The sequence below is a fragment of the Neofelis nebulosa genome, chromosome 1 (assembly GCF_028018385.1).
Source record: "Neofelis nebulosa isolate mNeoNeb1 chromosome 1, mNeoNeb1.pri, whole genome shotgun sequence".
In the NCBI taxonomy this organism is placed as follows: domain Eukaryota; kingdom Metazoa; phylum Chordata; class Mammalia; order Carnivora; family Felidae; genus Neofelis; species Neofelis nebulosa.
In genome coordinates, this window is record NC_080782.1 from 173,320,824 (window position 1) to 173,347,537 (window position 26,714).

Here is a 26,714-nt window from a genome sequence, read left to right on the forward strand (position 1 = left end):
GCCAGAAGGATGGCATGGAAGGCCCAGGTAATAATGACAATGACAATGACAACGTAATGTAATAAATGCTAGGGATCTTAATAAAGTTATTGGAATACACATAAAAGGACAATTACTCATGCCAAAGGGCAGCAGGGTGCAGAAAGAAAACCAAGCAGGCATGAGTGTACGTATACACAGCATGTTAAGAAAGCTGAGTGACTGACGAAGTGACCTGAAACACAGGACTGGGGCCAGACTATGAGGGATTTGAAGAGAAAGAAGAAAATCAGTGTGAGGTTGTTACTGCTAGGATGTTTGCATGAAAGAGCTTACTTAATTCTTTCCACTGCCTGGGAAGTATACAGTACTGACCCTCAATTTACACGAGGGTCATCTATAAACTGAGCTTAGGAAATGGAACTTAAGAGAAGTAACTTGCTCTAGATTACACACACGTAATAACGTGAGACAGGTGGAATCTTAAATCTGGCATATCTGATGGCAAAGTCTCTGCATTCCCACTATTCCAGGCTGCTGCGATGCCATCTTGGAGGAGTCTGATTTTTATTTTGAAGGAAATGAGGATTTAAAGGATCTTAAAAGGAAGACTGGCATGGTCAAACTTGCATTTTGGAAGGATTAACTTCTGACAACATTGCATGGGATGCTTTGAAGTGAATAGGAAGACTAGTTAGAGAATTGCTACAAAAATCTAGGCAGGAAAAGATTTGAGTTTAGACTGACCTGACAGAAGGAGGAGAGAAGATGGGGTGAATGAGTGATTTACACAGGACTTCGAACTAACAGGACCCGGGCCCTATGCTGTCAACAGGGATGGAAGCCCAGAGATGAGAGCTCCAGAACAGGACAAATTTTCTCTGAGTTGTAGAAGGCACCAGGAAATATAACTCTAGCAAGGTCAGGAGAGGAACATGGACTGGAAATAGAGAGCTGGGAAACAAACAACAGATGTTAACTGTGAAGGAAGTCATGGGAGTGGGCAAGAAAGCCCGGAGTGAGCCGCAAGCAGTAGAGGAGGTCAAAAAGGACCAGGAGAGAACAGTGTGCTGGGGCTCGAGGGAGTAGGTTAGTTCATGAAATAATGGGAGGTCAAAACCATGTATGAGCTACTGAAAGGTCAAATAAAACAACTGAAAATAAGCCACTGCTTTTAAAAATTAGTCAGTTACACAGGGGATAAATCACTGCAATCTATTCCCGAAATCATTATTGCACTGTATGCTAACTTGGATGTAAATTAAAAAAAAAAAAACATACATACGTAAAATTAAAAAATAAAAAAAATTAGTTACTGGTGACATTTATAGGAGAAGTTTTAATAATAGGTTAAAAAAGAGAGAATTAAATAGAAATGAAGAATTGTAGAGAGTGCAGATAAATTTGGCATTGGTGGAAAAGAAAAAGGGTAACAAGATGTTACGTGAAAAATACTGCAAATTATAAAGCAGGCTGACAACAAAAAGAGAAGTTTCCTCTCCTGAGCTTTTGATGCTTCGCTACCATCAAATGAAAGATGTATTTACAAAATACAGAGTTTGTTGAAATAAAGATTTATGTTCCAAGAAGTCTGTTTGAGAAAGCTTTCAAGACTCTAAAAAGCCATACTGTAATGTCTCCTGATTTGAAAAGAGAAATATGTTCTCATTCAGGTGATGGCAAAATTAACATTCATGCTGTCTTCCAATATATTTCCGTAACTCAGGAGGCTGTATAAAGAACCAAAAAGAACTGGCCTAGATAAGAAATGTTTGGGGAAAACTAATGATTTAGTAACACTGCTGCTTTTCTGAATCAACATGGAATCATCCCTGATGACTACACTATTGTCTGCAAAAGCAGAAGAATCACTTCAAACCTCTCAGTGTGATCATAATTACAACCCCTGGAACTCAACAAAACTGTGTAACAATCTGACTCTGACACAGAACTTTACCTGTCTCCATTCAGATATCATTCAGAATCACACATTATTAAAATAGCTAATTTAATGAGCTCATTTAATGACTATGACTATAATTAAGTAAATCCCATAAAGGCTACACTGTAAATAGTAACAACATATGCATGAAGGCCATTTAGATCACTAGCTGTATTTTTAATGTAAAGAAGCAAAGCAAATCTGAATTAAGATATATACAATATCCAAACAGTCCTCAAAAACATGCATCTAAATTAAAATAAGGCAGAAGTTAATACCCACAGAATTTTAAATATCTGATCTTTATTTCACAGTATCTCATCTCTCAGATACTTAATTCCACAACAGTCTAAGGTTATCTATATGTGCTAACTCTACTTTTAGATACTAGTTACTTCATAAATGATTTTTTTGTTTTGTTTTTAAAGAAGATCAATACAATATGAAAGCATATATATATATATATATATATATATATATATATATACACACATACATACATACATACATACACACATACAAACTCTGAGTTAGGTTAGACATTGCAGTCTGGCTACAAAGTTGTAAACTTTGCTTTCTCTTTGGCATAAGTATCTAAATAATATAAATTTTTAAAAACATCATTCTTCAGAAGCTTAACTTCAGACAAATTATTTCCTAATCTAATTAAATTCTGTATTTTTGTGTTTAATTACTTCACAAATCTACAAACAAAATTTCACGATAAAAATACAAAATTAATTCTCTCTTCTGGACCAGGACAGGAAATTCATTTAAAATTCCCTAAAAAAAGACTATAAAACAGATTCTGTTTCAAGAACATAATGAAAATGTGACTAAGTATACATTGGATTTTTTTTACCCATAAAATTAATTTTACTACATCTGTGAGTTTAAAATATTATTTTACTGATTTACAGTAACTTAACTTAAATCAGATTTAAGTAATTATTAAGCTAATCTTTGAGAGCTACTTACAATCCAGAAGGCAAATTCCCGGCTGCAGCAATACCAAAGGAATACCACACAGCCTCAACGAGGATGAAGTCAACCAAGGCCGACAAAACCCAGGAACCCAGCAAAAAGGACTAAAAATAAAACAGGAAGAACATTATTGAAAGGAGTCTTTCCGGGGGCACCAATGTGGCTCAGTCAGCTAAGCGTTTGACTCTTGATCTCCACTCAGGTCTTGAACTCAGGGTCATGAGTTCAAGCCCCGCATTGGGCTCCACTCTGAGCGTGAAGCCTACTTTAAAAAAATAAATTAAAAGTAAATTAAAAAAAAAATTTTTAAGTGGTGTTGAAAGGAGTCTTTGAAAAATAAACTAACATTTATTTAATTAGAACCAGCTCTATATTACTTTTTAATATTTGTTTTTATTAGAACAGTGTTTTCAGAACAGGGGAGTAAAGCCATATTGGTCAAATGAATTAACACTTCCATAATTTCCAATATGGTAAAAAAAATAGATATTTATAGCATGATTTATTTTTAACAAGTAACATACAAACCATTAAGCAAAATAAGTGATTAAAATGTTATTAAAGTCAGAATCCTAATAAAAATTTTTATTGCCCACACACATCTGATATTATCTATTATCATTATCATTTTATTATGTTAGTGGCTTAAATTTAAAATTCCTGGGGCGCCTGGGTGGCGCAGTCGGTTAAGCGTCCGACTTCAGCCAGGTCACGATCTCGCGGTCTGTGAGTTCGAGCCCCACGTCAGGCTCTGGGCTGATGGCTCGGAGCCTGGAGCCTGTTTCCGATTCTGTGTCTCCCTCTCTCTGCCCCTCCCCCGTTCATGCTCTGTCTCTCTCTGTCCCAAAAATAAATAAAAAACGTTGAAAAAAAAAAATTTAAAATTAAAATTCCTTGGTTAATAGTCATGCTCCAAATCAGATAGATAATTAAAAGATAACTGTTAATAATAACACCAAGCTAAACAAAATAAAACTATTTAAAAGTAAGAAAACAAAAACATTTTTTTCCAGTACCTAAGTAGCAAAGGAAAAATACATAAAAACTTACTGCAAATTTTCTGCTTCCATATCTTCTTTCAAATATCCTAAAATTATAAATAAGCAGACTACTGCAGAAAGTATCTTTCAAATCAAGGCAAATTATTCTTCCACATATCAACCTCCAAATCTAAATGGGGATTTAAAACAGAGTAAGAGTAAGATTTGTTTAGATCTCTGCCTTACCAAATTTATTACATTTACTTTATACTGCTTATTTTCAATGCTCTAATTTAATAAAAATAATGACGTACACACAAATGGAAAACTCCTCCATGTAGGCGGTCGCCACCTTTAGAGCACAGATGCCCATAAAGTGGAGCATCAGAAGGGGACTTTTGCCTACTTGGCCAGATAAACCAAATCAATCCTGCAAATCAGAAAGGTACCAACTGAGGGCCAAAGGGACCTTCCGTTCCCTTGCAACAGTGGTTCTCAGGGCTGGCCATACACTAGAATCCCCTGGGGGGGTCTTATTAAAAAGCACACCAAGGCCCAGGCCTACCGCTAGATTTTTCAACTCAGTTGGTCTAGGGTGAGGACTTGGCATCAGTATATGTGAGTACATGCGTGTGTACGTGTGTTTGTGGGGAGAGGGTTAGTTTATTCAGGTGATTGTAGCCAGGGTCAAGAACCAGTGCATTATAGCAACTGAAACAATACAGAGGCTGTATTGTATTCTAACAGAAAGCAGTGGTTTGGATAAATAACTGAAAGACTTTCAGAGGAACTTGACAGCTCCAACATTTGCAAAGGTATTAATTATACCACTATGAAGAAAAGTTTCAGTGTTCCAGAAGTAGAGTGTTATGCTTAAAATGGCTATTCAAGTATGTAGCAAAGAAAAGGTGGTAGGTTATATACCATAATTTGCACTAACACTGTGATATTGTGATTTATGATAAGAAATACAGATTTGGTCTTGTACTCTCATTTCTGGCACACAGCCCTTAAACCCTTGGAATTTCCTAAGCGATGAAAGCCATAAAGGGTGTCTTTTATTATGTCAATGTGTGACTTTTAGATGCACCTAAGAATGGGGCTGGCTGCCAGGGGAATCAACCTCAGGATTAGGGGGTTGTAACTCTCAGTCCCACCCTCTGACCTCCCAGGGAAGAGGCAGGGGCTGGAATCTGGATCAACTGCCAATGGCCAATGATTTAATGAAGCTTCTTCCATTAATACCCAAAAGGCCAGGGTTCAGAGAGCTTCCGGGTTGGCGAGCACAAGGTGCCTGAGAGAGACCAAGGAAGCTCTGTGCCCCTTCCCCATCCCTTGCCCATTGCATTTCTTCTATCTGGATGTTTATCTGTGTCTTTTATCCTATCCTTTTGTAACAAACAAGTAATTCAAAGGTAAAAATGTTTCTCTGAGTTCTGTGAGCCATTCTAGCAGATTAATCAAACCTGAGGAGGGGGTCATGGGAACCTCTGATTTAAAGCCAGCCAGTCTTAAGTACTAGTAACAATTTAGACTTGCAACTGGCATCTGGTGTCCAAAGGGGAGATCATGGTAACCCCTAATCTGTTGCCACTTGGTCAGAAGCACAGGTAACAATCTGGGCTTTGCATGGTGGAGGAGGAGGAGGCAGCCTTGTGGGACTGAATCCTTAACCCGTGAGATACGACACTATCTCCAGCCAGTTATCAGGAGTTGGCTGAATTAGAGGACACCTAATTGGTGTCCAAGAATTGCCTGGTGGTATGGGGAAAGCTCCTCCATTGGAACTGGTGCGAGAACGTCCCTTTCACACTCCCAACTCACACACAAGACCCAGCAGCAGCATTTTCAATGAGACCAGCCCATAAATCTCAAAAGCCATAGAGTTCTGCTCTTCCCAGAAGCAAAAACCCAAGGGAAATTTCCTACTTGATATAACCACCACTATAAAAGTATTTCATAGATTCACAATCTGTTAGACCTGGAAGAGCTTCAATCATCTGATCAATACTCAAACGTTGAATATAAAATTTTGAAATGTTAAGTATGAAAATGTTTCCAAAAATGTTAAAAATGCATACTAATGATTTAAAAAACCCAGATTTAACATTGTTTTTTCTTTTGAAATTGTAAATTGCATTTCCATGAGTAAGAAGTGAGAAGGGACATGCCTAGTAGTAAAAGGATATACTGCAACTGCTTCATTATAATCTGCTTTCCTGAATAGCAATATAAAACTAGAAAATTTACTTGCTAATGGAATATTAATAAACAATCATTTGTTAAAAATTTAGAGGCTTCAAGGGACTAAGAATAGCAGAAAAGAAATAGCAAGTCAAGAAAAAGGTCCATCTCCTCTCCTCCCACGGGCCAGTAGAACAGAGCTCACCTGGAAGTCATCCTTGATGGCTTGGAGGTCATACACGAAGAACCTCTGACAGTGCGGTAGGAGGAGGGCCAGCAAGAGGGACAGGGCACTGGGGACCAGCAAAAGACCCTTGGACAGAGGGGCCTTATCTAGGAGAAAGAAAACTTCTTTCAGAATGATTGATTCTAAGATTTAAAAAACTACCTGGGTGAAAAGTAAGAGAATTCACTTCTATTACAATGAAGACCAAGTTTGCAAACTCTGGAATTTAGTTCTTATTAACATGTATTTTCAAAACCTGTACCTGCAGAGGTAAGTGATCAAAGGGCACTGGAAAACACGTGGAATTTGCTGGCAGGGGTTCACTGTTCTTTGGCTTTTACATGAGACCAAACCAAGTTTACAGCCAGTAACTTCCACCATTAAGAAAAGTCACCGAAGTGTGAAGAAATTGAGGAGGATGTCTTCTATTAAATTGACCAGTTAGCTCCGAGCATGCATGGGGTTCACAACACATCAACATTTATTTAAAAAATTTAAAGGGCAGTTAAAAGTGCTGCCACTTCTGACTACAGTGGCATGCTGAGATTTTCCCCCATGGGTACTACCGGGGCCCAAGTCAGTTTCTCATCTGAGAGCCGCATCTGAGTCTTATACGGCCTTCACGTTACAGCTCAATGGCCACTTCCTCCATCAGCCCCAGTGAACCATTTAACCCTCAGGGGCTTTTCCCCACTCTGCACCCTTGTTTCCAGGTACAGCCTGTCACAGCTCCTTGGACGTATGAAATGTTCAGATCATCAACAGGTAAGGCCAAGGGAAAGTATCACCGATGGCAACATTCTCAGATTGTGCCAAGTATACTTTAACTGTATTCATGAGAAATTCCTGGGAGTGAATCTACTAGTTACAGTTGGTAATGTGGTTATTGCACCCATTTAAGCATATAAAAATAGACCAACTGTTTCCTTTCTGGTAAGGTCTTGCACACATCTGAATTGGAACCATTAGTAAAAGGAGCTACGTGCTGTCTTCGTGACCCAGCTGCAATCAAAGCTCCAGGGAATCTAAAAATTGAGAGCTCGTCATTGCCTAGCATCTCAAAAGTATGGAAGAGCACTGTGGCTATGAGCATGACCAACCTAAATTCTATCCTGAGCCATTTAAGCTTTTATCTGCTCACCTACAAAATGAAGGGAAGACAATCTATCTTAAAAGTATATGAGGAGCAAGTGAAACGAAGAATGCAGAGAGGGGAGACGGCTCTTGCCACCACACTCTCACCACCCAGGAGAAAGGGCTTCCTCTGCCCCAGAGAAGCTCCGTCATCTTTCTGACGGGGCAAAAGACGGAGTAGGGGTGATAGAGTTGCACCCTGAAGGGGCAGTGAGGATCCTGTTTCCTTCTTCAACTTGGGTTTCCACCTATCCTCATGAAATGGGCCTGACAGTCATTCCTGCCCCTACCTTGCCAGCTCAGGAGCAGCTTGATGTTACTGGAGGAAATGGTACGGCTGAGCTGCAACATTTCCCTGCAGGTGCACGGTCTCAAACCTCAGTGGACGCTCTCCACCAACCAGCAATCTACTGCTTTTCTCCAACTTCTCATTTTCATAGGACCTCCTCCCCTCTCCTCAAACCTCCCTGTTCCACACTCCTGACTTGACTCACATGTCACCAAGTGAAGAAATAAATAATGACCTCTGATTATTTCAACCATGCCCTAAAATTAATAAGCACCTCTTATAAACACACATTATCCGACACCCTGGGGTGCAATAATTAATGATGGACAAAGTCACACTCCTTTGTGGCCTAGACAGGATAAAAAAGAAAATACACAAAGCTAGGTGATAATGTATTGTGTCAGAGGGAAACAAATGCTATAGAAAAATGAAGCAGGATAAAAAGTGTGGTGGTGTTACCCACCGTGGATTTCCTGGTCTCTTTCCAGATACATGATAAGACTGCTTAGCCACTCATACCTGCTCCTAGCTGAAGTTAGGTATGACAACATGACTTGCTTTGGCCAAGTAAACGTGACAGATGTCACTCCTGTGGAGATACTTGAAGAGCAGTGAATGGTGTTTCCCTCTGCCAGTGCTCAAGATGGCAGCTAGACTATGAGACGGATCCCAGAGTGAAGACAGTGTGGAGCAGACCTCCCAGGTGACAGAGGAGTACCTTCAGTGGGAAACAAAACTTGTCATTAAAACGACAAGGTCCCCAATATTTTGCAGTTGTTTGCCACCGCAGCATGACCTAACCTATCCTGATTTAGGGGAAAGCACAGTACTGATGGGAAAGAGGGGCGTTGTTTTACATAAGGTGATTCAAAGGCCCTTCTGATATGGTGACATTTGAGCAGGGACCTGAGGAAGTGGGCCTTGCAGGTATCTGGGGAACTGTATTTCTGGCAGAGAAACAGCAAGCTTGAGACAGGAACATGCTCAGTACGATTAAGTAGCAGTAAGGATGCCAAAGGCAGCTGAGAGCAAAAGAAGCAAAAGGCAGACAGGCAGGATATAAGGTCAAAGAAATGGGGTAGTGGACAGTGCAGAGCCCTGTAAGCCAGCATAAGGACTTTAACCTTTCCTCTAGGAGTGAAAGAATATTTGGGGGGATTTAAGGAGAGGAATAACATTATCAGACATGTTTTCAAAGAATCATTTTGGTGGCTATACTGAGAAGAGATTATGGGAAGGCAAGTGTAGAAGAAAGGAGACCATTTAGGAGGCTATCATGATAATCCAGGAAGGGGTAAGGATGGCCTGCACCATGGTGGTTTAGGTAGGGGTGGTAAGACTGGCAGAACTAGGATATGCTTTGAAGGTACAGCAGGCAAGATTTGCTGGCTGACTGGGTGTAAAGTATGGGCAAAATGGAGAAGTCAACGTTTTTGTTCTGAGCAACTGGAAAAACTGCTGCCAGTTACTAAGATGGAAAATCCCAGGGCTCCTGGGTGGCTCAGTCATTGGGCGTCCAACTCTTGATTTTGGCTCAGGTAGGTCATGATCTCACAATTCATGGGATCAAACCCTATGTCAGATTCTGCACTGACAGCACAGAGCCTTCTTGGGATTCTCTCTCTCTCTCTCTCTCTCTCTCTCCCTCTGCTCCCTACCTCAAAATAAATAAATGAACGAATGAATGAATGAATGAATGAGAAGAGAGAGAGAGAAAGGAAGGAAATTCCATCATCCTTGCCTTTCCTATGTGTACAAGACCTAGGCCCATCTTGAGAATATTCCCAAACCCCCATCCCTATCCCCACTTGGCCAGCGCTTTACCCTCTACACCAATGCTACCCAAAGTAACCAGTCCACGAACTGCCAGCAGTCACACAGTTAGGTATGAAGTTTGCAGCAGAATGTGAACCAGCACACTGCATCCTTCAGGAAGTCTCACTTTGAAGAAAAAAAAAAAAATCAACTGAACTGAACATGTGCTTTGCTCAAATGTCACCTTATCTGTGAATACCCCATGTAACTAACTTTCTATCCCCTTTGTTCTGGATTATTTTTTTCATAGCACTTATCAACAACTGACTTATTAAACAGTGATTCATCAAATCTATGATTCAAACTGTAAGATAAACCATTATTTTAGGTGTCACTAAAAAAGAAACACTGCCTTACAAAATTCTAAGATGGCATCAATTATAAAATTCACCCAATTTTAGAAACACTAAAATGTGAAAAATGCAACTTAGAATCAAGAAATAGGTTTCTTTGTGTGTTGCTTCTTCAAGGCAGCAACTTTGATATATTCACTGCTGCAGTATCCCCCTTGCCTGGAACAAGCCCTGGCCCATTAAGGCAGTCAACAAATGTCTGTTTAATTAAAGGTGACTGATGTATAAGAGGTGCTCAATAAATACTGGTGGAAGCCACCCAGTGTCCATCGATGGATAAGTGGATAAACAAAATGTGTTCTACACATTTTTTTTTAATTTTTTTTTTTCGTTTTCAACGTTTTTTATTTATTTTTGGGACAGAGAGAGACAGAGCATGAACGGGGGAGGGGCAGAGAGAGAGGGAGACACAGAATCGGAAACAGGCTCCAGGCTCTGAGCCATCAGCCCAGAGCCTGACGCGGGGCTCGAACTCACGGACCGCGAGATCGTGACCTGGCTGAAGTCGGACGCTTAACCGACTGCGCCACCCAGGTGCCCCGTGTTCTACACATTTAACAGAATAGTATTCCCTCTTGAAAAGGAAGGAAATTCTGACACAAGCTACAAGAGGGACAACCTTTCACACATTATGCTGAGTGAAATAAGCCAGAGACAAAAAGATAAATACCATATAACTCCACTTATATGAAGTACCTAACTAGTCAAACTCATAGAAACAGGATGTAGAATGGTGGTTGCCAGGTGGTGGGGGAGGGAGGAATAGGGAGTTGTTCAATGGTTACAGAGTTTCAGTTTTACAACATGAAAAGAGTTCTAGAGATAGATGCACAACAACGTGAGTGTACTTAATGCCACAGAACTGTACCCTTAAAAATGGCTGAGATGTTGATTTTATGTTATGTATATTTTACAACAATTAAACATCAAGACAAAAATAAATAAAATACTTACTGAATTAATAACTGATCCTACTTATACAATCATTTTAATTCTGGCCTGAACAAACCCCCAAAAATACAAATCTGATAACTTAAATCAGGTAACTCTATCTGTAAGTCCTCCTCTTAAGATGAGCAATATCAGGATCCCAAAAGTCTATGCACAAAGCAACAATGTACAAATGTCCCAGAAATCCCACATCATAGGACTATGGACAGCAAGATGTACAACCAACTCACGATGTGTACATTTCACTATATGAAAATTTTAATCCCCCCCAAAAGAACTTTAAACAATTATTAAATTCAAATTAATGACATGTTTAAGAGTGTTTAGTGTGTTTAGAGATACAGTGCTACAACTTACTTTGAAATACATACAAAAATAAGATGGACTGATGAAATAAACAGAGGGATGGATATGTGATAAAGCAAATACAAGAAAATGTTGTAGAATCTAAGTTGGTAGGTCCATGGTGTTAACTGTACCATTCTTTCAACATTTAAGCATGTTTGAAAATCTTCATAATAAAACGTGGCAGTTGGGGGGGGGGGAGGCGCACACAGTGAATCACAGAATTTGAAAGCTGAGAAGAACCTCAAAATACATACAACAAAAACTGATAGAACTGAAAACAGCAACAGATAAATCCCAGGTTGGATGCTTCAGCACTCCTCTCTTGGTATCGATAATAAAAGACAGAAAATCAGTGTTACGGACTGAATTGTGTCCCCCCAAAATTCATATACCCCAACCCTCAATGTGACTCTATGTGGAAACAGGGCCTTTAAAGAGGTATAAAAGAAGCCATAAAAGTCGGGACCTAAGAAGACGAGACACCAGGGATGCACACATACAAAGAAAGACCATGTGAACCCACAGGGAAACAGCCACCTACAAGCCCCGGAGGAAGGCCTCAGGAAAAACCAAACTCGCCAACATCTTGAGCTTAGACTTCCTCCAGCCTCTCAACTTGTGAGAATATAAATTTCTGTTGTTTAAGCTATGCCGTCTGCGATATGCTCTTATGGCAATCAGTGAAAATACATAAGACTTGAAAAACAACATCGACCAATTTGACCTGAATGACTTTTATTGAACACTCCACCCAACAACAGCAAATTACATTTTTTTTTTCGACTGCATTTAGAACATTCCCCAAGAAAGATCATGTTCCAGGTCATAAAACTCACTTCAATAAATATAAAGAAATTAAAATCATACAAAGTATGTTCTCCAACTATAAGAGAATTAAACGAGAAAATAACAGGGGGCGAATGGAAGGCTTAGTTGAGTGTCTTGGGTCATGGGATCGAGCCCCACATGGGGCTCCATAGTGAGCATGGACATTCTCTTAACATTCTGCTTATCATTCTCTCTTTTCCTCTGACCCTCTCCCTTTCTCTTCCTCTCTGAAATGAAATGAAATGAAATGAAATAAAAAAACAACAGAAAGATGGATGGAAAATCTCCCCCAAATTAGAAAATAACATATATAGTATCTAGGTCAAAGAGGGGAGTCACAAGGAAAATTAGAATATATGTTAACGACAATGAAAAGTGAAAGTACAATCAAGCAAAATTTGTGGCCTGAAAATAAAGCAGTATTTAGAGGGAAATTTATAGCATTAAATGCTTATACAGGAAGAGAAAGTTCTCAGATAATGATATAGGCTGCAAACTTAAAAAAAAAAAAGGAAAAAGAAGAGCAAATTAAACCCTAAGCAAGTAGATCAAAAGAAATAATACATGGGCAGGTCAATGAAATAGAAAACCAAAATATAACAGAAAAAAAAATCAATAAAACTAAAAGTGATTCTTTGAGATCAATGAAATTCATACAACTCTAGGAAGACTGATCAGAAAAAAAAAAAAAAAAAAAAGGAGACACAAGTACCAATATCAGGAATGAAGGAGAGGGCATCACTACAGATCCCTTGGACATTCATAGGATAATAAAAAGTTGCACAACATTGTAAAATGTACATAATGTCAGTGGACTGTACACCTAAAAATGTTTAGAATAGTAAATTTCATCTATGTACTTTTTAGCACAAATAATTTTTAAAAAAATAAGGGGATAGTAGAAATGATATTTTGTCCCTTTATTTGACAACTTAGATGAAATCGACAAATTTCTTGAGAGATACAATCTACCAAAGCTCACTCAAAAAGAATTGGGTAACTTGAATAGTTCTATAGAACTACAGAAATGAAGAAATTTAATTTCTTAGTTAAAAGTCTTCCAACAAAGAAAACTCCAGACCTGATGGCTTCACTGGAAAATTCTATCAAGTATTTAAGGGAAAAAGAGTACCAATTCTGCACAAATTCTTCCACCACAAAAAAGAGGACAGAACAGTTCCCAATTCATTTTATGAAAACATTACACTGATACCAAAACCAGACACACATTAAAACAAAAGACGGTATCTCAGGAACAGAGATGCAAAATTCTCAACAAAATGTCAGCAAACTGAATTCAGCTACACAGAAAAAGGATAAAACATCAGAACCAAGTGAAGTTTATACCAGGAATGCAAAGCAACTCAATGTACTTCACCATATCAATAAAGAAAAATATACCACATAACTCTGTTCACATCCTGTACAACTATCTGCTTATTTTACGAAGTCACTTTTTGTCAATTCATGAGACAAAACTGGCCACATACTGCTGTGTAGTTAATGACAGGCTGTCTCCTTGATCAAATCTTACTACTAATTCTATCCAACATGTATTGAGCACTTACTAAGAGCAAAGTACTATACACAGCACTTTATGTGTACTACCTCGCTCCTGACACTCGCACCTCAGGACCTCTACAGCTGCTACTCCCTCTACCCAAAATGTTCTTCCCAAGTCCAGTGTATCCTCATCATTCAGTCCCCATTTCAAATAGCATCTCCTCAGACTGGCTTTCTCTTATAACTCATATATTGCTCTGGAGCACATCATCCTGTTTTATTTATTTTATAGCATTTTTCACTATTTGAAATCCTTCTTTGCTTACTTCTTGGTCTCCTTCACCGGAATATAAACTCTATGAAGGTAGGGTCCTTGTTTGTCTTGCTCTCTGATATATTCCCACGCCCAGAACAGCACCTGGCACACGGTCATGTTTCAGTGTATTTGGTGAATGAATTATGTGAGGTAGAAACCACCCTCTCTAAATGTAGATACACGAGAAAACCGTGACTCAAAGAGAAGCTACCTGTCCATGTCTTGGAGTTCCACTGAAAGTAAAGGTCAAGACAAAGGGTTATAGACAGGTGGTGTATTTTGGAATGTGATCCCAGGGAGCAGGAATTAAGGACATGGGGAATCAAATAGGGAGGGAGAGTCAGTGCAAGGATTCATTATCAAATTGGGCACCACTACAAGCGATAGATGTTTCTGACCAGTGTTTGATCCGCAGTTTTTTCTAAGAAGCCTTGCGAATGTATCTCAGAACCATGACCAAGGGAAGACAGAAAAGCATTTTTATCCATCATCCTTCAATAGTCTCGAGTGGCCACAGAAAAGAAGCCCTGTGGGAGGAACAGACAAATACACTTTGCCAAACCAGACCAACTAATCCAAATAAGACTGTAGAAAAACATGGAATAAGAGGTGAGGACCAGTGCGCTGAAATGCTGTGCGAGGTGTCTGCTATACTGGCTAGGGAGAGGCAGAGCCAGGTTCAAACCCTGATGATCTGACTGCAAATAAAACTGCTTCCTATGCTGCACTGACACCGAGCTCCAGGGATAAAAGGGACTTTCACCTGCATGGTAGGTTTTAAGTGAAAGACATATACAGTGACAAACGTCGGTACTAGAAATCAAAGTGGTGCCCTATATACTAAAGTCAATGCAACTGTGACTAGAGACATAAAGACTGCAGCTCTGCAACACAGAGCAGTGGACACTTATTAAATGCTGAACTGATCAAAAGTTTTAAAAAATACATAAACCCTCTCATCTAAAAAATATATATATTTATCTAGGAATTTAGCCCAAAGTAATTATCATGGATGTGCACAAAGATTTTGCTACAAAGATACTCATCACAGCAACGTTTATAATAGTGAAAAGACTAGAAACGACATGAATTTCCAGCAGGAAAATGGATAAATTATGTTCTATCCGTAAATTGGAATAATATTCGATTTTAAGTAGCAGAAAACTATTTCATGCATTGGGAAGATGTTCCTAAATAGTAAGTACGCAACATTTCTGGCAGATTTATTATATAATATTTTTAAAAATAGTACATGAGTTTAAGAAGCATCTATCAAAATATTACAAGTGGTAATCTCTGAATGATCTGTTCATAAGATATTCAAGTTTTTTTAATAAAAAATAATTTTTGTTTAGTTAGCTACTAATTCAGTAAAAAGTTTCATGAAATCGCTATGCACTGAGGTAAGGCAAGTCACTAGCAATCTTCTGGCCTCCCTGTGAGTAGAGCCAGGAAGTGGTTCATACATGAAGTAACCAAGCAGTGATCAAATTAAACTTTAAAAAAAAGTCACTTCTCTGCAACAGGTCCTTCCACCTCTGAAAATAGAGATGTTATAAATTTTGAGAACAGACAATGCATTAATCTAAAAGTAAAGCTGCAAAACATCTATGCCCAAGATAATATAAAACAGCAAAGATTAAGATACTTTCTTTTGGGTCATTCACCTCTTTGGTACAACCAAAGTACACAGCCATGTCTTTGTGGCAGTGCATAGCAATCAGGCTTTGTTGACTATGTATCATCCTAAAATAATTATTACAGTATATGTGGATTACTTCACACCAGGCACTGTGCTTAAAAAAACACTTTCTGCATACTGCCGTCTCAGTGAATGTTTAACGTAACCATGCGGCAGCAATTACTTATCTGCATACTCTAGGTGAAAAATAGGCTTAAAAAGGTTAAATTACTTGCCCAAGGTCACAGCTAGTTAGTTGAGGGGCTGAGATTAAACCTAGTTCTGCCTTGACTCTAAAGAAAAAAAGGTTTTCTAATGTAGAACAAGGAAATATGATTATCTTGATATCATGGTCCATGGTCCAAAAAGATTTTCATTATTACTATTTTTAGTGCTTTGCATATTATATTTTTGGTTCCTCAAAAAATTAAACACAGAATTACCATCTGAACCAGCATATCTACTCTTTGTTATACACCCAAGAGAACTGAGAACAGATGTTCAAACTAAAATTTAAATATGCACAGCAGCACTATCATAATAGCCAAAAAAGTGAAAACGCCCCCCAAATGTTCATCAGCAGATGAACGGACAAACAAAATGTGGTCTATCCTTACAACAGAAAATCATTCAGTCAGAAAGGGACTGTAGTGCTGATACCTGCTACAGTATGGATGGACCTTGAAAACATGTTAAGTGAATGAAAGCAGCCACAAAAGCCACATACTGCATGATTCCATTTACATGTAATGCTCAGAATTTAAAAATCCATACAGACAAGAAGCAGATTAGTGGCTGTCAGGGGAAGGGAAGAGAAGGGAATGGTGAGTGGCTGCTTAATGTGGGTACTGGGTTTCTTTTTGGGGTGATAAAAGTTCTGGAATGGGACAGTGATAGGTAATGATTGCACAACAACGTGAATGTACTAGAAGACAACGACTGAACACTTTAAAATGGTGAATTTTGTCTTATGTGAATTCTACCTGAATAAAACTACATGACTTTTCCGTACTGAGGACACTAACCACAGATCTTGCAAAGCTTAGCCATGTGGGCTGTAACAGAAGCATCACAGCTAATGAGAGAGAGAAGGGCTGGGACTGGGGGGAAGAAGGCAGCAACCCAGCAACTCCACCGTCCCCACAAGGCGCCCATGTAAAAATACACTCGTCAAAAACCCCAGTGTGGTTCACACCCCAGAGAGGAGAGGCCGCCATATCCTATCATATTGGTTTTCCTATTTCTGACCACCTGACTATTTGGTAAACTTCTCAGGGTTCCACAAGAATACTGTCTCATGAAGTAACTTCCTGAAAGTTTTCATCAGAAAGAGGCTAAAGCAAAAATAAGTGTAGAAGTCCAAAAAAGTGCAATAACCCGGGCACCACCAGGGACACCTCCTGCTTCCGTTATGATTTTTTCTTTGGGCCTCCAGGCTTCCCAGAAGAAAACTCAATGAAACTTATCTTCAGTGACCAAGTTAGGGAGGAACGAGAGTGCCTTCTGGTGTAATCTCAACAAAGACTTCCATAAAACTGCCTGGGAATCAAAAGGTCTCAAGTTTATTTTTGTTACATTCATTTCCCTATGGTGTTCAAAAGTAAAATGCTGTAAGCCACCCACAAATCCACTCCTGTTCCTCATGTACCAAAGACAATTCACTGACACCGGGTTCCTGCCACACTGACTGACTCCTCCTCAAAGAGGTCACCAAACAACTGGGCAGAGTGCCTGGCTCACAAGGGCAGCCAACACATGCTGGTTACCGGACCGGTGCTTGTAAAATGTATCAGGGAAGCAAACAAGAGAAAAGACTAATAACAATTTCAAAAAAACAAGAACAAAGAGGCAAGGAGGAGAACGTGGCTTTTGTATATTGATACAAAAATATATTCTGTACCTAAAATGTTTAGAGAGTGTGAGTTAGGTGCGAAAAAACGGCAATAAAATTTGAAAAGAAGTTCTAAAACAGGGCATAACACAGCAGCTTGCATGCCAGAGAAAAGTGTGTCATATCTGCAACTCATCAACAATGGCATCAGTCACTTTTATTTTGGTCCTGCCACTATGCTGGACACTACTCAGGTTTATCCTTCTTAGGAAGATTTTATACAAACATTAAGCTTTTCGTTAAGCATAAAAAGTAGTAATTGTTAAAAATGCTAATTAGACAGGGAATACAATTATAATAAAATAATAATTTAATTTTTTTTTAATTTTTACATTTATTTATTTTTGAGAGACACAGAGAGACAGAGCACAAGTGGGGGAGGGGCAGAGAAAGAAGGAGACACAGAACCCGAAGCAGGCTCCAGGCTCCAAGCTGACGGCACAGAGCCCGATGCAGGGCTCGAACTCACAAAGCCCAAAGAAGAAAACTATGAATGTTACACATAAATAGAGAATAAATTATCCAACAGTAAGAACAACTCTGAAAAAGTGAATGAAGAGGTTTGTGCATAGTTCTGAACTCTGCAATAAACTCTGAGAGAGAGAGAGAGAAAAAAAAGTAATTTTAAAAAAGGGAAAAATGTGTGGTTATTGGCAAGGAAATCTGTTCAAGTCCTAAAAAGGTCAGGCAGGAATCAGTGAAACAGGGGAAGTAGACGGCATAAAGTACATGATCAGTAGACTTCTGTCACTTAACAATTCAGCCCGACGTTGCCACACTGTCATCTTAAGACATAATCAAACGCTGGATTTCAGTCTTTAATACTCCAACTTTAAAACGTTAGAAAGTCGGGCACCTGGGTGGCTCAGGGGGTTAAGCATATGGCTTTGGCTCAGGTCATGATCTCATGGTTCACGAGTTCAAGTCCTGCACTGGATGAGCTTGAGCCCAGCTTCAGGAGAGCATGAGCCCTGCTTTTCTCTTTCTCTCTCTCTCTCTCTCTCTCTCTCTCTCTCTCTCTCTCTCTCTCTCTCTGTCTCTCTCTCTCCTTCCCTCCCTCCCTCCCTATCTCTGTGCCCCTCATGGGATTCTCTCTCCATCTTTCTCTCACTTGCCCCCTAACCTGAAAGAAAGAAAGAAAGAAAGAAAGAAAGAAAGAAAGAAAGAAAGAAAGAAAGAAAGAAAGAAAGAAAGAAAAAGTCGGGTGCTTTGGGTGGCTCAGTGTGTTAAGTATCCGACTCTTGATTTCAGCTCAGGTCAAGATCTCACAGTCATGAGACTGAGCCCCCGTTTTGGGATTGTCTCTCCCTCCTCTCTCTGACCCTACGAGTGCGCACATGCACCCGTGCTTTCTTTCAAAATAAACATGTAAAAATAAGTAAATAAAATGTTGCACATTAACTTTCCTCCTCACCCCCAAAAGCCTCACTACCAACACACGAATCAAACAAAACATATCTGTGTGGGCTGCCCCTTTTCAAAGCCTGGCCTAGAGAATCGCCAGAGAGGGAATGTCTATCAGAGAGATGTTAATTTAAGAGAGGGCTGAGCTGAGGGGTGCCTGGGTGGCTCAGGTGCTTAAGTGTCCAACTGGATCTTGGCTCAGGTCATGATCTCGCAGTTTGTGGGATCAAGCCCTGCATCGGGCTCCGTGTTGATGATGTGGAGCCTGCTTGGGATTCTGTGTCTCCCTCTCTGTGCCCCTCCCTGGCTCCGTACTCTCTCTCTGCCTCTCTCTCTCAAAATAAATAAACTTAAAAAAAAAAACCAAACTTTTTAAGAGAGGGCTGAGCTGTAAAGGCCAAGTACAGGGAAAGTGCGGCCAGTAACAGCTTCATGACAAACCATAGATGGTTCTCCATGTTCAAAGACCTAATGAATCTTTGAATGAACAATGGATGACAAATAAGGATACCACAGCTACAAAGATAGACACTAGAACATCTGATTAAGACAAATGGGAGAGGCAGTAACCTATTCAGCAGATGTTTAATGTAGACTAAATGGGCCTATTTTGGGAAAAGATGCAGACAGAACATATTTCTGCAAGGTAGAGAAATCCAAGTCTGATTTGAAAGTTTTGAGGATCCAAGGAACCTCTCCCTTTTGGGTCTGGTGGAAAAGCATAAGAGAACCAAACTTAAAATCTATTTGTTTGGACTTGTATGTGGCGTTTGGGCACCTACTCTGTGTGTGAGCATGCTACTGACATCTCTAATCCCCAGGGGCTGAAACTGGCTAGCTGATGGGGACAAAAGCCCCACTTAAACTCTACGTACTAAAATTAATTCTAAAAGGATTAAAGCATCAAATAAAAGCAAGGAAAATAAAAAGACAGCTAGATGAAAGTTCAAGGTGACAGACTCATACACCTGTCCACTTTTCCTCCCTTCTAAAGTTATACTGAAATAAGAACTCTCAAAACACCAGAGAAATGTCTCCTTCCAGAGTCCAGGGAACTAATCAATAAATACCAAGACCTCGGGAGAAGTATGACCAACAAGAATTACTCATCAGAATAATTTAGAGTATTTCTCAAACTTCAGTCATTCCCACTGTAGCACCACAATTTTGCTATATCCCAGTATCACCTATCATTTAATATTTTCTTTAAATCATTTATGATTTAATTAAATAAGCATATTTTAATTGAAATTTAGTATTACCACAGTAAATGGAAAATGAGTGTCAGTCTGTCATCAGTAGGTGGTAACTACAAAAATAAACACACTTTACTAAATTCTTACTAATATTATTGCTGATAGGAAGACCTGGGCCTGCCTCCTGTTCTCTGCTACCATAGGAAATGAGCTGCTATGAGAGAGGTTTTCAGACTAGTATCTGAGACTTGCTCTTTGATACAATCAAGACGAAAAAGAACTTTCTGAAAGGGAGTCATTATCTTACCTTTGTGTCAATGGCACTTCACGTTGGGCCCACATCCTGTTTAAACCATCTCTGTACCGTAAACACCACACGTGCACAGGTGACAGCTGGGCCAGTAGGCCCTTCCACCAAACCCTGCCCTGAGACACACTTTCTCACATTTCTTCCCACACACGGCCATTCATTCATTCCAACACTCCAGATAGAAAAAAATCTTTACCCCAAAATAAAATCTAAGAAACGCTCTCTGAAGAAAGGGGGCAAAGTAATTTGGGAAGACATTGAGAGGGTCAGAAAAAAAGTAGAAAAGAGCTTGGGGCAACATCAAACTCCCAAAGCAGATGGCAGCCTGGGTGACAGGCAATGGGGGGAAGGGGTAGCAAGAGAGTTTACTCAGGAGTAAAGCTCAGAGAAAGTGCCAACCCCACCTAATTTTGCTAACTGAACAGGATTCTCACCATCCCTTGCCTCAAATAGGGAAACCAGCCTATCCACGTGCTACACACACTTGAACACGGCCTACAATCAGCCCCGACATTTAAGGTTTGGGCCTGATGGAGACAAAGACCTACCCACAAATAATGAGGAAACCCATACTAGCTACTTACGAATTCAGTCTTTCACTACGTACAAGAACGGCCAAGCAAGTATCCAGAAAGTTCACTACCTGTGTCCTCTATATGAAAGTTTACTCTGGGAGAATGTCCCTAGCCATCAGGGAAAAAAGACAAAGCCAAGAAGAAAATGATGCAAGAGTCAAGAAACAAATGTAGTTGAGTTTAACTTAATTTTTTCTTTTTTTTTTAAGAGTCTATTTTGAGAGAGAGAGAGAAAAAGCATGAAGGAAGGGCAGACAGGGAGAGAATCCCAACTAGGGTCCACACTGTCGGCGCAGATGCAGGGCTCAATCCCACGAACTGTGAGATGATCTGCGCTGAGATCAAGAGTTGGGCGCTTAACCAACTGAGCCACCCAGGGACCCCAAGCTGAACTTAAAGTAGTGAAGACCACCAAAAGAAATTAAACTCCTTGAAAAAGCACATGTTTTCTGACCTAGGGCTCTATGTCCTTCTGACTCTAATTACACATCCTGGTTCTACCATAAATATACAATCATAATAACATAAATAGAACTATTGGCTTTGATTTTCTATATAAAAATTAACTTACTGATAAAGCATGGAAGACTTCATTACCATTACAGAACAGACTGTAAGCACACACGGCATACAGAGAACACAAATCAGGAATTAGAGTACAGAAGAGGAACCCATGTTCTTGGTCCAATTTCTCATTTTCATAGTGGAGTCTACTGATAGTTCAAAAATTGGTAAATCAAAAAAGGGAGTTTCCTCCATTATTTAAAATCATAAAGGTAACCACTTCAAGGAATAACCAAACCAAAACTAAAAGATGAAGGAAATGTTGGAGGTATGCAAATTCCTTATCTTTCACAACGAGGAATCTATAAACGGAACAAGTCGTTGACAAATCAGTAGAGGCATAAATATATCACTTAAAGCTATAATAGTAGCTATAATATAAGCAGCAAAGAAACAGGAACTTAAAAGTAGTTCCTCCTACTGAGGAGAATTCATATTATATACTTACTTATTGTTACCATACACTTATATTACCCATATTAATTACACGCGCACATGTGTGCGCCCAAGCGCGCGCGTGCATGCGCGCGCGCACACACACACACACACACACACTCATAGGGAAAAACAATCTACAAGAATACACTCCAAACTGTTGTTGGCATTGAGAGAAAACTTCACATTTCACTTCCTCCTCCTCTGGGCTATTTGAATTTGTACCAGCAGTATATAGTATCTTCCTAATTAGGAAAAAAGATACAAAAAATGTTAGATGAAAATTCAACAGATCTCAGAGGCCTAGGACTCGATTAAGAATAAATTTGGCCTAATAAAATTTATGAGCTAAATCCCTTTATTTTAATGACTTATTTATAAATGAAAAACTTTATATGAAAAAACTTCATGAACAAAATTAAAAAGCAATTGACAAGTGGTTAAAATATTCGTAACATACACCAAGACAATAGCCAAAACCCTTAAAGGCTTTTATAAATGAACTTAATAAAACTATAATATTCCAGTAGAAAAAAAAATGGGCAAAGTACATGAACAATCAAATCTGTTCAAAAATATATTAAAATGGCCAGTAAGGGGCGCCTGAGTGGTTCAGTCGGTTAAGCTTCCGACTTCAGCTCAGGTCATGATCTCCTGGTTTGTGAGTTCGAGCCCTGGGTTGGGCTCTGTGCTGACAGCTCAGAGCCTAGAGCTTGCTTCACATTGTGGCTCCCTCTCTCTCTGCCCCTCCCCTGCTCGCGTGCTGTCTCCCTCTCCCAAAAATAAGTGTTAAAAAATTTTTTTTTTAAATGGCCACTAAATATGAAAGGAGAAGAAAGTTCACTCTCTCAAAGAAATGCAGATTAAGACAACAATAAAATGCCATTTTTTTCATCTCTTAAGTGGCAAAAATTATTTTAACTTATCATGCTCAACTGTTACAAGTGTGGTCAGACAGATATGCTCCTAAGCTGATAAAAAGGATGTGATACATCCTTTCTGGAAGGATTCAGGAATACAGAGCAGAGCTTTAAAATGTTCCTCTTCTTTCTTTGATCCTGTAATTCCACATCTGTGATCATTTCTTTAGGATGAAGTCAAAGATATGATCAATAACTTAGTGATAAAGATGTTCACCACTGTTTAAATGGGGAAATGCTGGAGAAAAACGTTTTTTTTTTTAATTTTTTTTTTTTTAACGTTTATTTATTTTTTGAGACAGAGAGAGACAAAGCATGAACGGGGGAAGGTCAGAGAGAGGGAGATACAGAATCTGAAACAGGCTCCAGGCTCTGAGCTGTCAGCACAGAGCCCGACGCGGGGCTCGAACTCACGGACCGCGAGATTGTGTCCTGAGCCGAAGTCGGCCGCCCAACCGACTGAGCCACCCAGGCGCCCCTGGAGAAAAACATTTTAATACAACCTTTTAGGATATTTCAAAGTTATGATTCTGTATTCTGTATCCAAGACCATTTCAGGGAAGCATATTTGAATGCCATGTCTGTGTAAAGCCACATACACACACATGTAGGCATGTACACATGTGTGAGAGAGAAAAGAATGCTCAGGTAAACACTGCACAGAAGAAGTCTAAGGGAAGGAGCACTAAGCTGTCAGGGGTGGTTTGTCAGTGGGGGAGTCATTATGTGGGACCACTCCTTTCTCCATCTGTATTTGTATAATGTCCGAATTTTCTGCCAGCAGGCATGTTTCAGTTTTGTAATAATGCAAAACAAAACAAAGTTAAAAGCCAGCTTTGAACACTATTAACGACACAAGGCAAATTCATTTAAAAAGATTAAGTGCAGCAATCAGACAACAAAAGGAAATCAAAGGCATCAAAATTGGCAAAGATGAAGTCAAGCTTTCGCTTTTTGCAGATGACATGATATTATACATGGAAAATCCGATAGACTCCACCAAAAGTCTGCTAGAACTGATACATGAATTCAGCAAAGTTGCAGGATACAAAATCAATGTACAGAAATCAGTTGCATTCTTATACACTAACAATGAAGCAACAGAAAGACAAATAAAGAAACTGATCCCATTCACAATTGCACCAAGAAGCATAAAATACCTAGGAATAAATCTAACCAAAGATGTAAAAGATCTGTATGCTGAAAACTATAGAAAGCTTATGCAGGTAATTGAAGAAGATATAAAGAAATGGAAAGACATTCCCTGCTCATGGATTGGAAGAATAAATATTGTCAAAATGTCAATACTACCCAAAGCTATCTACACATTCAATGCAATCCCAATCAAAATTGCACCAGCATTCTTCTCGAAACTAGAACAAGCAATCCTAAAATTCATATGGAACCACAAAAGGCCCCAAATAGCCAAAGTAATTTTGAAGAAGAAGACCAAAGCAGGAGGCATCACAATCCCAGACTTTAGCCTCTACTACAAAGTTGTCATCATCAAGACAGCATGGTATTGGCATAAAAACAGACACATAGACCAATGGAATAGAATAGAAACCCCAGAACTAGACCCACAAACGTATGGCCAACTCATCTTTGACAAAGCAGGAAAGAACATCCAATGGAAAAAAGACAGTCTCTTTAACAAATGGTGCTGGGAGAACTGGACAGCAACATGCAGAAGGTTGAAACTAGACCACTTTCTCACACCATTCACAAAAATAAACTCAAAATGGATAAAGGACCTGAATGTGAGACAGGAAACCATCAAAACCTTAGAGGAGAAAGCAGGAAAAGACCTCTCTGACCTCAGCCGTAGCAATCTCTTACTCGACACATCCCCAAAGGCAAGGGAATTAAAAGCAAAAGTGAATTACTGGGACCTTATGAAGATAAAAAGCTTCTGCACAGCAAAGGAAACAACCAACAAAACTAAAAGGCAACCAACGGAATGGGAAAAGATATTTGCAAATGACACATCGGACAAAGGGCTAGTATCCAAAATCTATAAAGAGCTCATCAAACTCCACACCCGAAAAACAAATAACCCAGTGAAGAAATGGGCAGAAAACATGAATAGACACTTCTCTAAAGAAGAAATCCGGATGGCCAACAGGCACATGAAAAGATGTTCAACGTCGCTCCTTATCAGGGAAATACAAATCAAAACCACACTCAGATACCACCTCACGCCAGTCAGAGTGGCCAAAATGAAGAAATCAGGAGACTATAGATGCTGGAGAGGATGTGGAGAAACAGGAACCCTCTTGCACTGTTGGTGGGAATGCAAATTGGTGCAGCCGCTCTGGAAAGCAGTGTGGAGGTTCCTCAGAAAATTAAAAATAGACCTACCCTATGACCCAGCAATAGCACTGCTAGGAATTTATCCAAGGGATACAGGAGTACTGATGCATAGGGGCACTTGTACCCCAATGTTTATAGCAGCACTCTCAACAATAGCCAAATTATGGAAAGAGCCTAAATGTCCATCAACTGATGAATGGATAAAGAAATTGTGGTTTATATATACAATGGAATACTATTTGGCAATGAGAAAGGATGAAATATGGCCTTTTGTAGCAACGTGGATGGAACTGGAGAGTGTGATGCTAAGTGAAATAAGCCATACAGAGAAAGACAGATACCATATGGTTTCACTCTTATGTGGGTCCTGAGAAACGTAACAGAAACCCATGGGGGAGGGGAAGGAAAAAAAAAAAAAAGAGGTTAGAGTGGGAGAGAGCCAAAGCATAAGAGACTGTTAAAAACTGAGAACAAACTGAGGGTTGATGGGGGGTGGGAGGGAGGGCAGGGTGGGTGATGGGTATTGAGGAGGGCACCTTTTGGGATGAGCACTGGGTGTTGTATGGAAACCAATTTGACAGTAAATTTCATATATTAAAAAAAAAAAAATTCCAAAAAAAAAAAAGATTAAGTGAAAAAAGCAAAATACGAAACTGTACACAGGTCCAACTTTACTTTTAAACTTGTTTCTATACATACATATAGGTGACAAAATTTACACAACACCAATATGTAAACAGGAATGAAGTCTGAGCAGTACCGTGACATGGAATTTTATGTTTCTTCCTTATAGTTCCCAAATTTTATTCAGTGAAAACCATCTCCAGTAAGTCTTAGAATCAAAGAGTTGATAAAATCAAATTTCTTTGTTGCAGGGCCACTAAAGGTCTCAGAAGTACTAGTTTGCCTTCTCAGTCTAAAAAAAACAGTACGGCTGACAACATTAGGACCATACTCAGCTACAGAACCCTTGCCAAAAAGTAATACTGTGCTCTTTGCACTCTATGGTGCTACATTCAAGGGACCAAAATAACATCAACACTGGAAAACGTCTGAGAACAATGGCAACATAACTTAAAAACTCTTAAGAAACATATCTGGGAAAGAGAACAATGATTTAAATGAGGGTTAAATTTTAACTCTCATTTATAGTCATAATTTAAATGAAGGTTAAAACTTAAGCAACATACAGAATAACTATAGATAAAAACATTGTATTGTATACTTGAAATTTGTTGAGAGTAGATCCTTACATGTCTTCACCACACATATACATACACAAAAAGATAACTATGTGAGGTGATGGATATATTAATTTACTTGATTTCAATATCATTTCACAACAGGTACATATAACAAAAGGTCACATATAATATAAATATATAATACTTTTATTTGTCAACTGTATCTTAATAAAGCTAATAAAAATAAACTAAACAAGTGGTACCTCACTGGCTCAGTCAGAAGAGCAGTCAACTGTTGATCTCAGGGTCCTAAGTACAAGCCCCACATTACATGTAGAGATTATTAAAAAAAAGAGTTGGTTAAGGATCCAACTCTTCATTTCAGCTCAGGTCATGATTTCATGGTTGT

General features: G+C 39.2%; 1 protein-coding gene across 7 annotated transcripts in view; it reads right to left on the bottom strand.

The window, feature by feature from the left end:
- The window catches only part of UBAC2 (UBA domain containing 2), a 266,972-nt gene that overhangs the window by 145,674 nt on the left and 94,584 nt on the right, over positions 1 to 26,714 (bottom strand). For 6 of the 7 annotated variants that reach the window (XM_058744182.1, XM_058744171.1, XM_058744155.1 and 3 more), the window contains 3 exons: positions 6,275 to 6,402; positions 3,956 to 4,075; positions 2,900 to 3,009 (listed from right to left, as the gene is read on the bottom strand). In XM_058744182.1, coding sequence (XP_058600165.1) covers positions 2,900 to 3,009; positions 3,956 to 4,075; positions 6,275 to 6,402 — 358 coding nt within the window. Of the gene's footprint in view, positions 1 to 2,899; positions 3,010 to 3,955; positions 4,076 to 6,274; positions 6,403 to 8,181; positions 8,228 to 26,714 lie in introns of those variants that run through there. The other variant, XM_058744193.1, reaches the window with a different exon arrangement.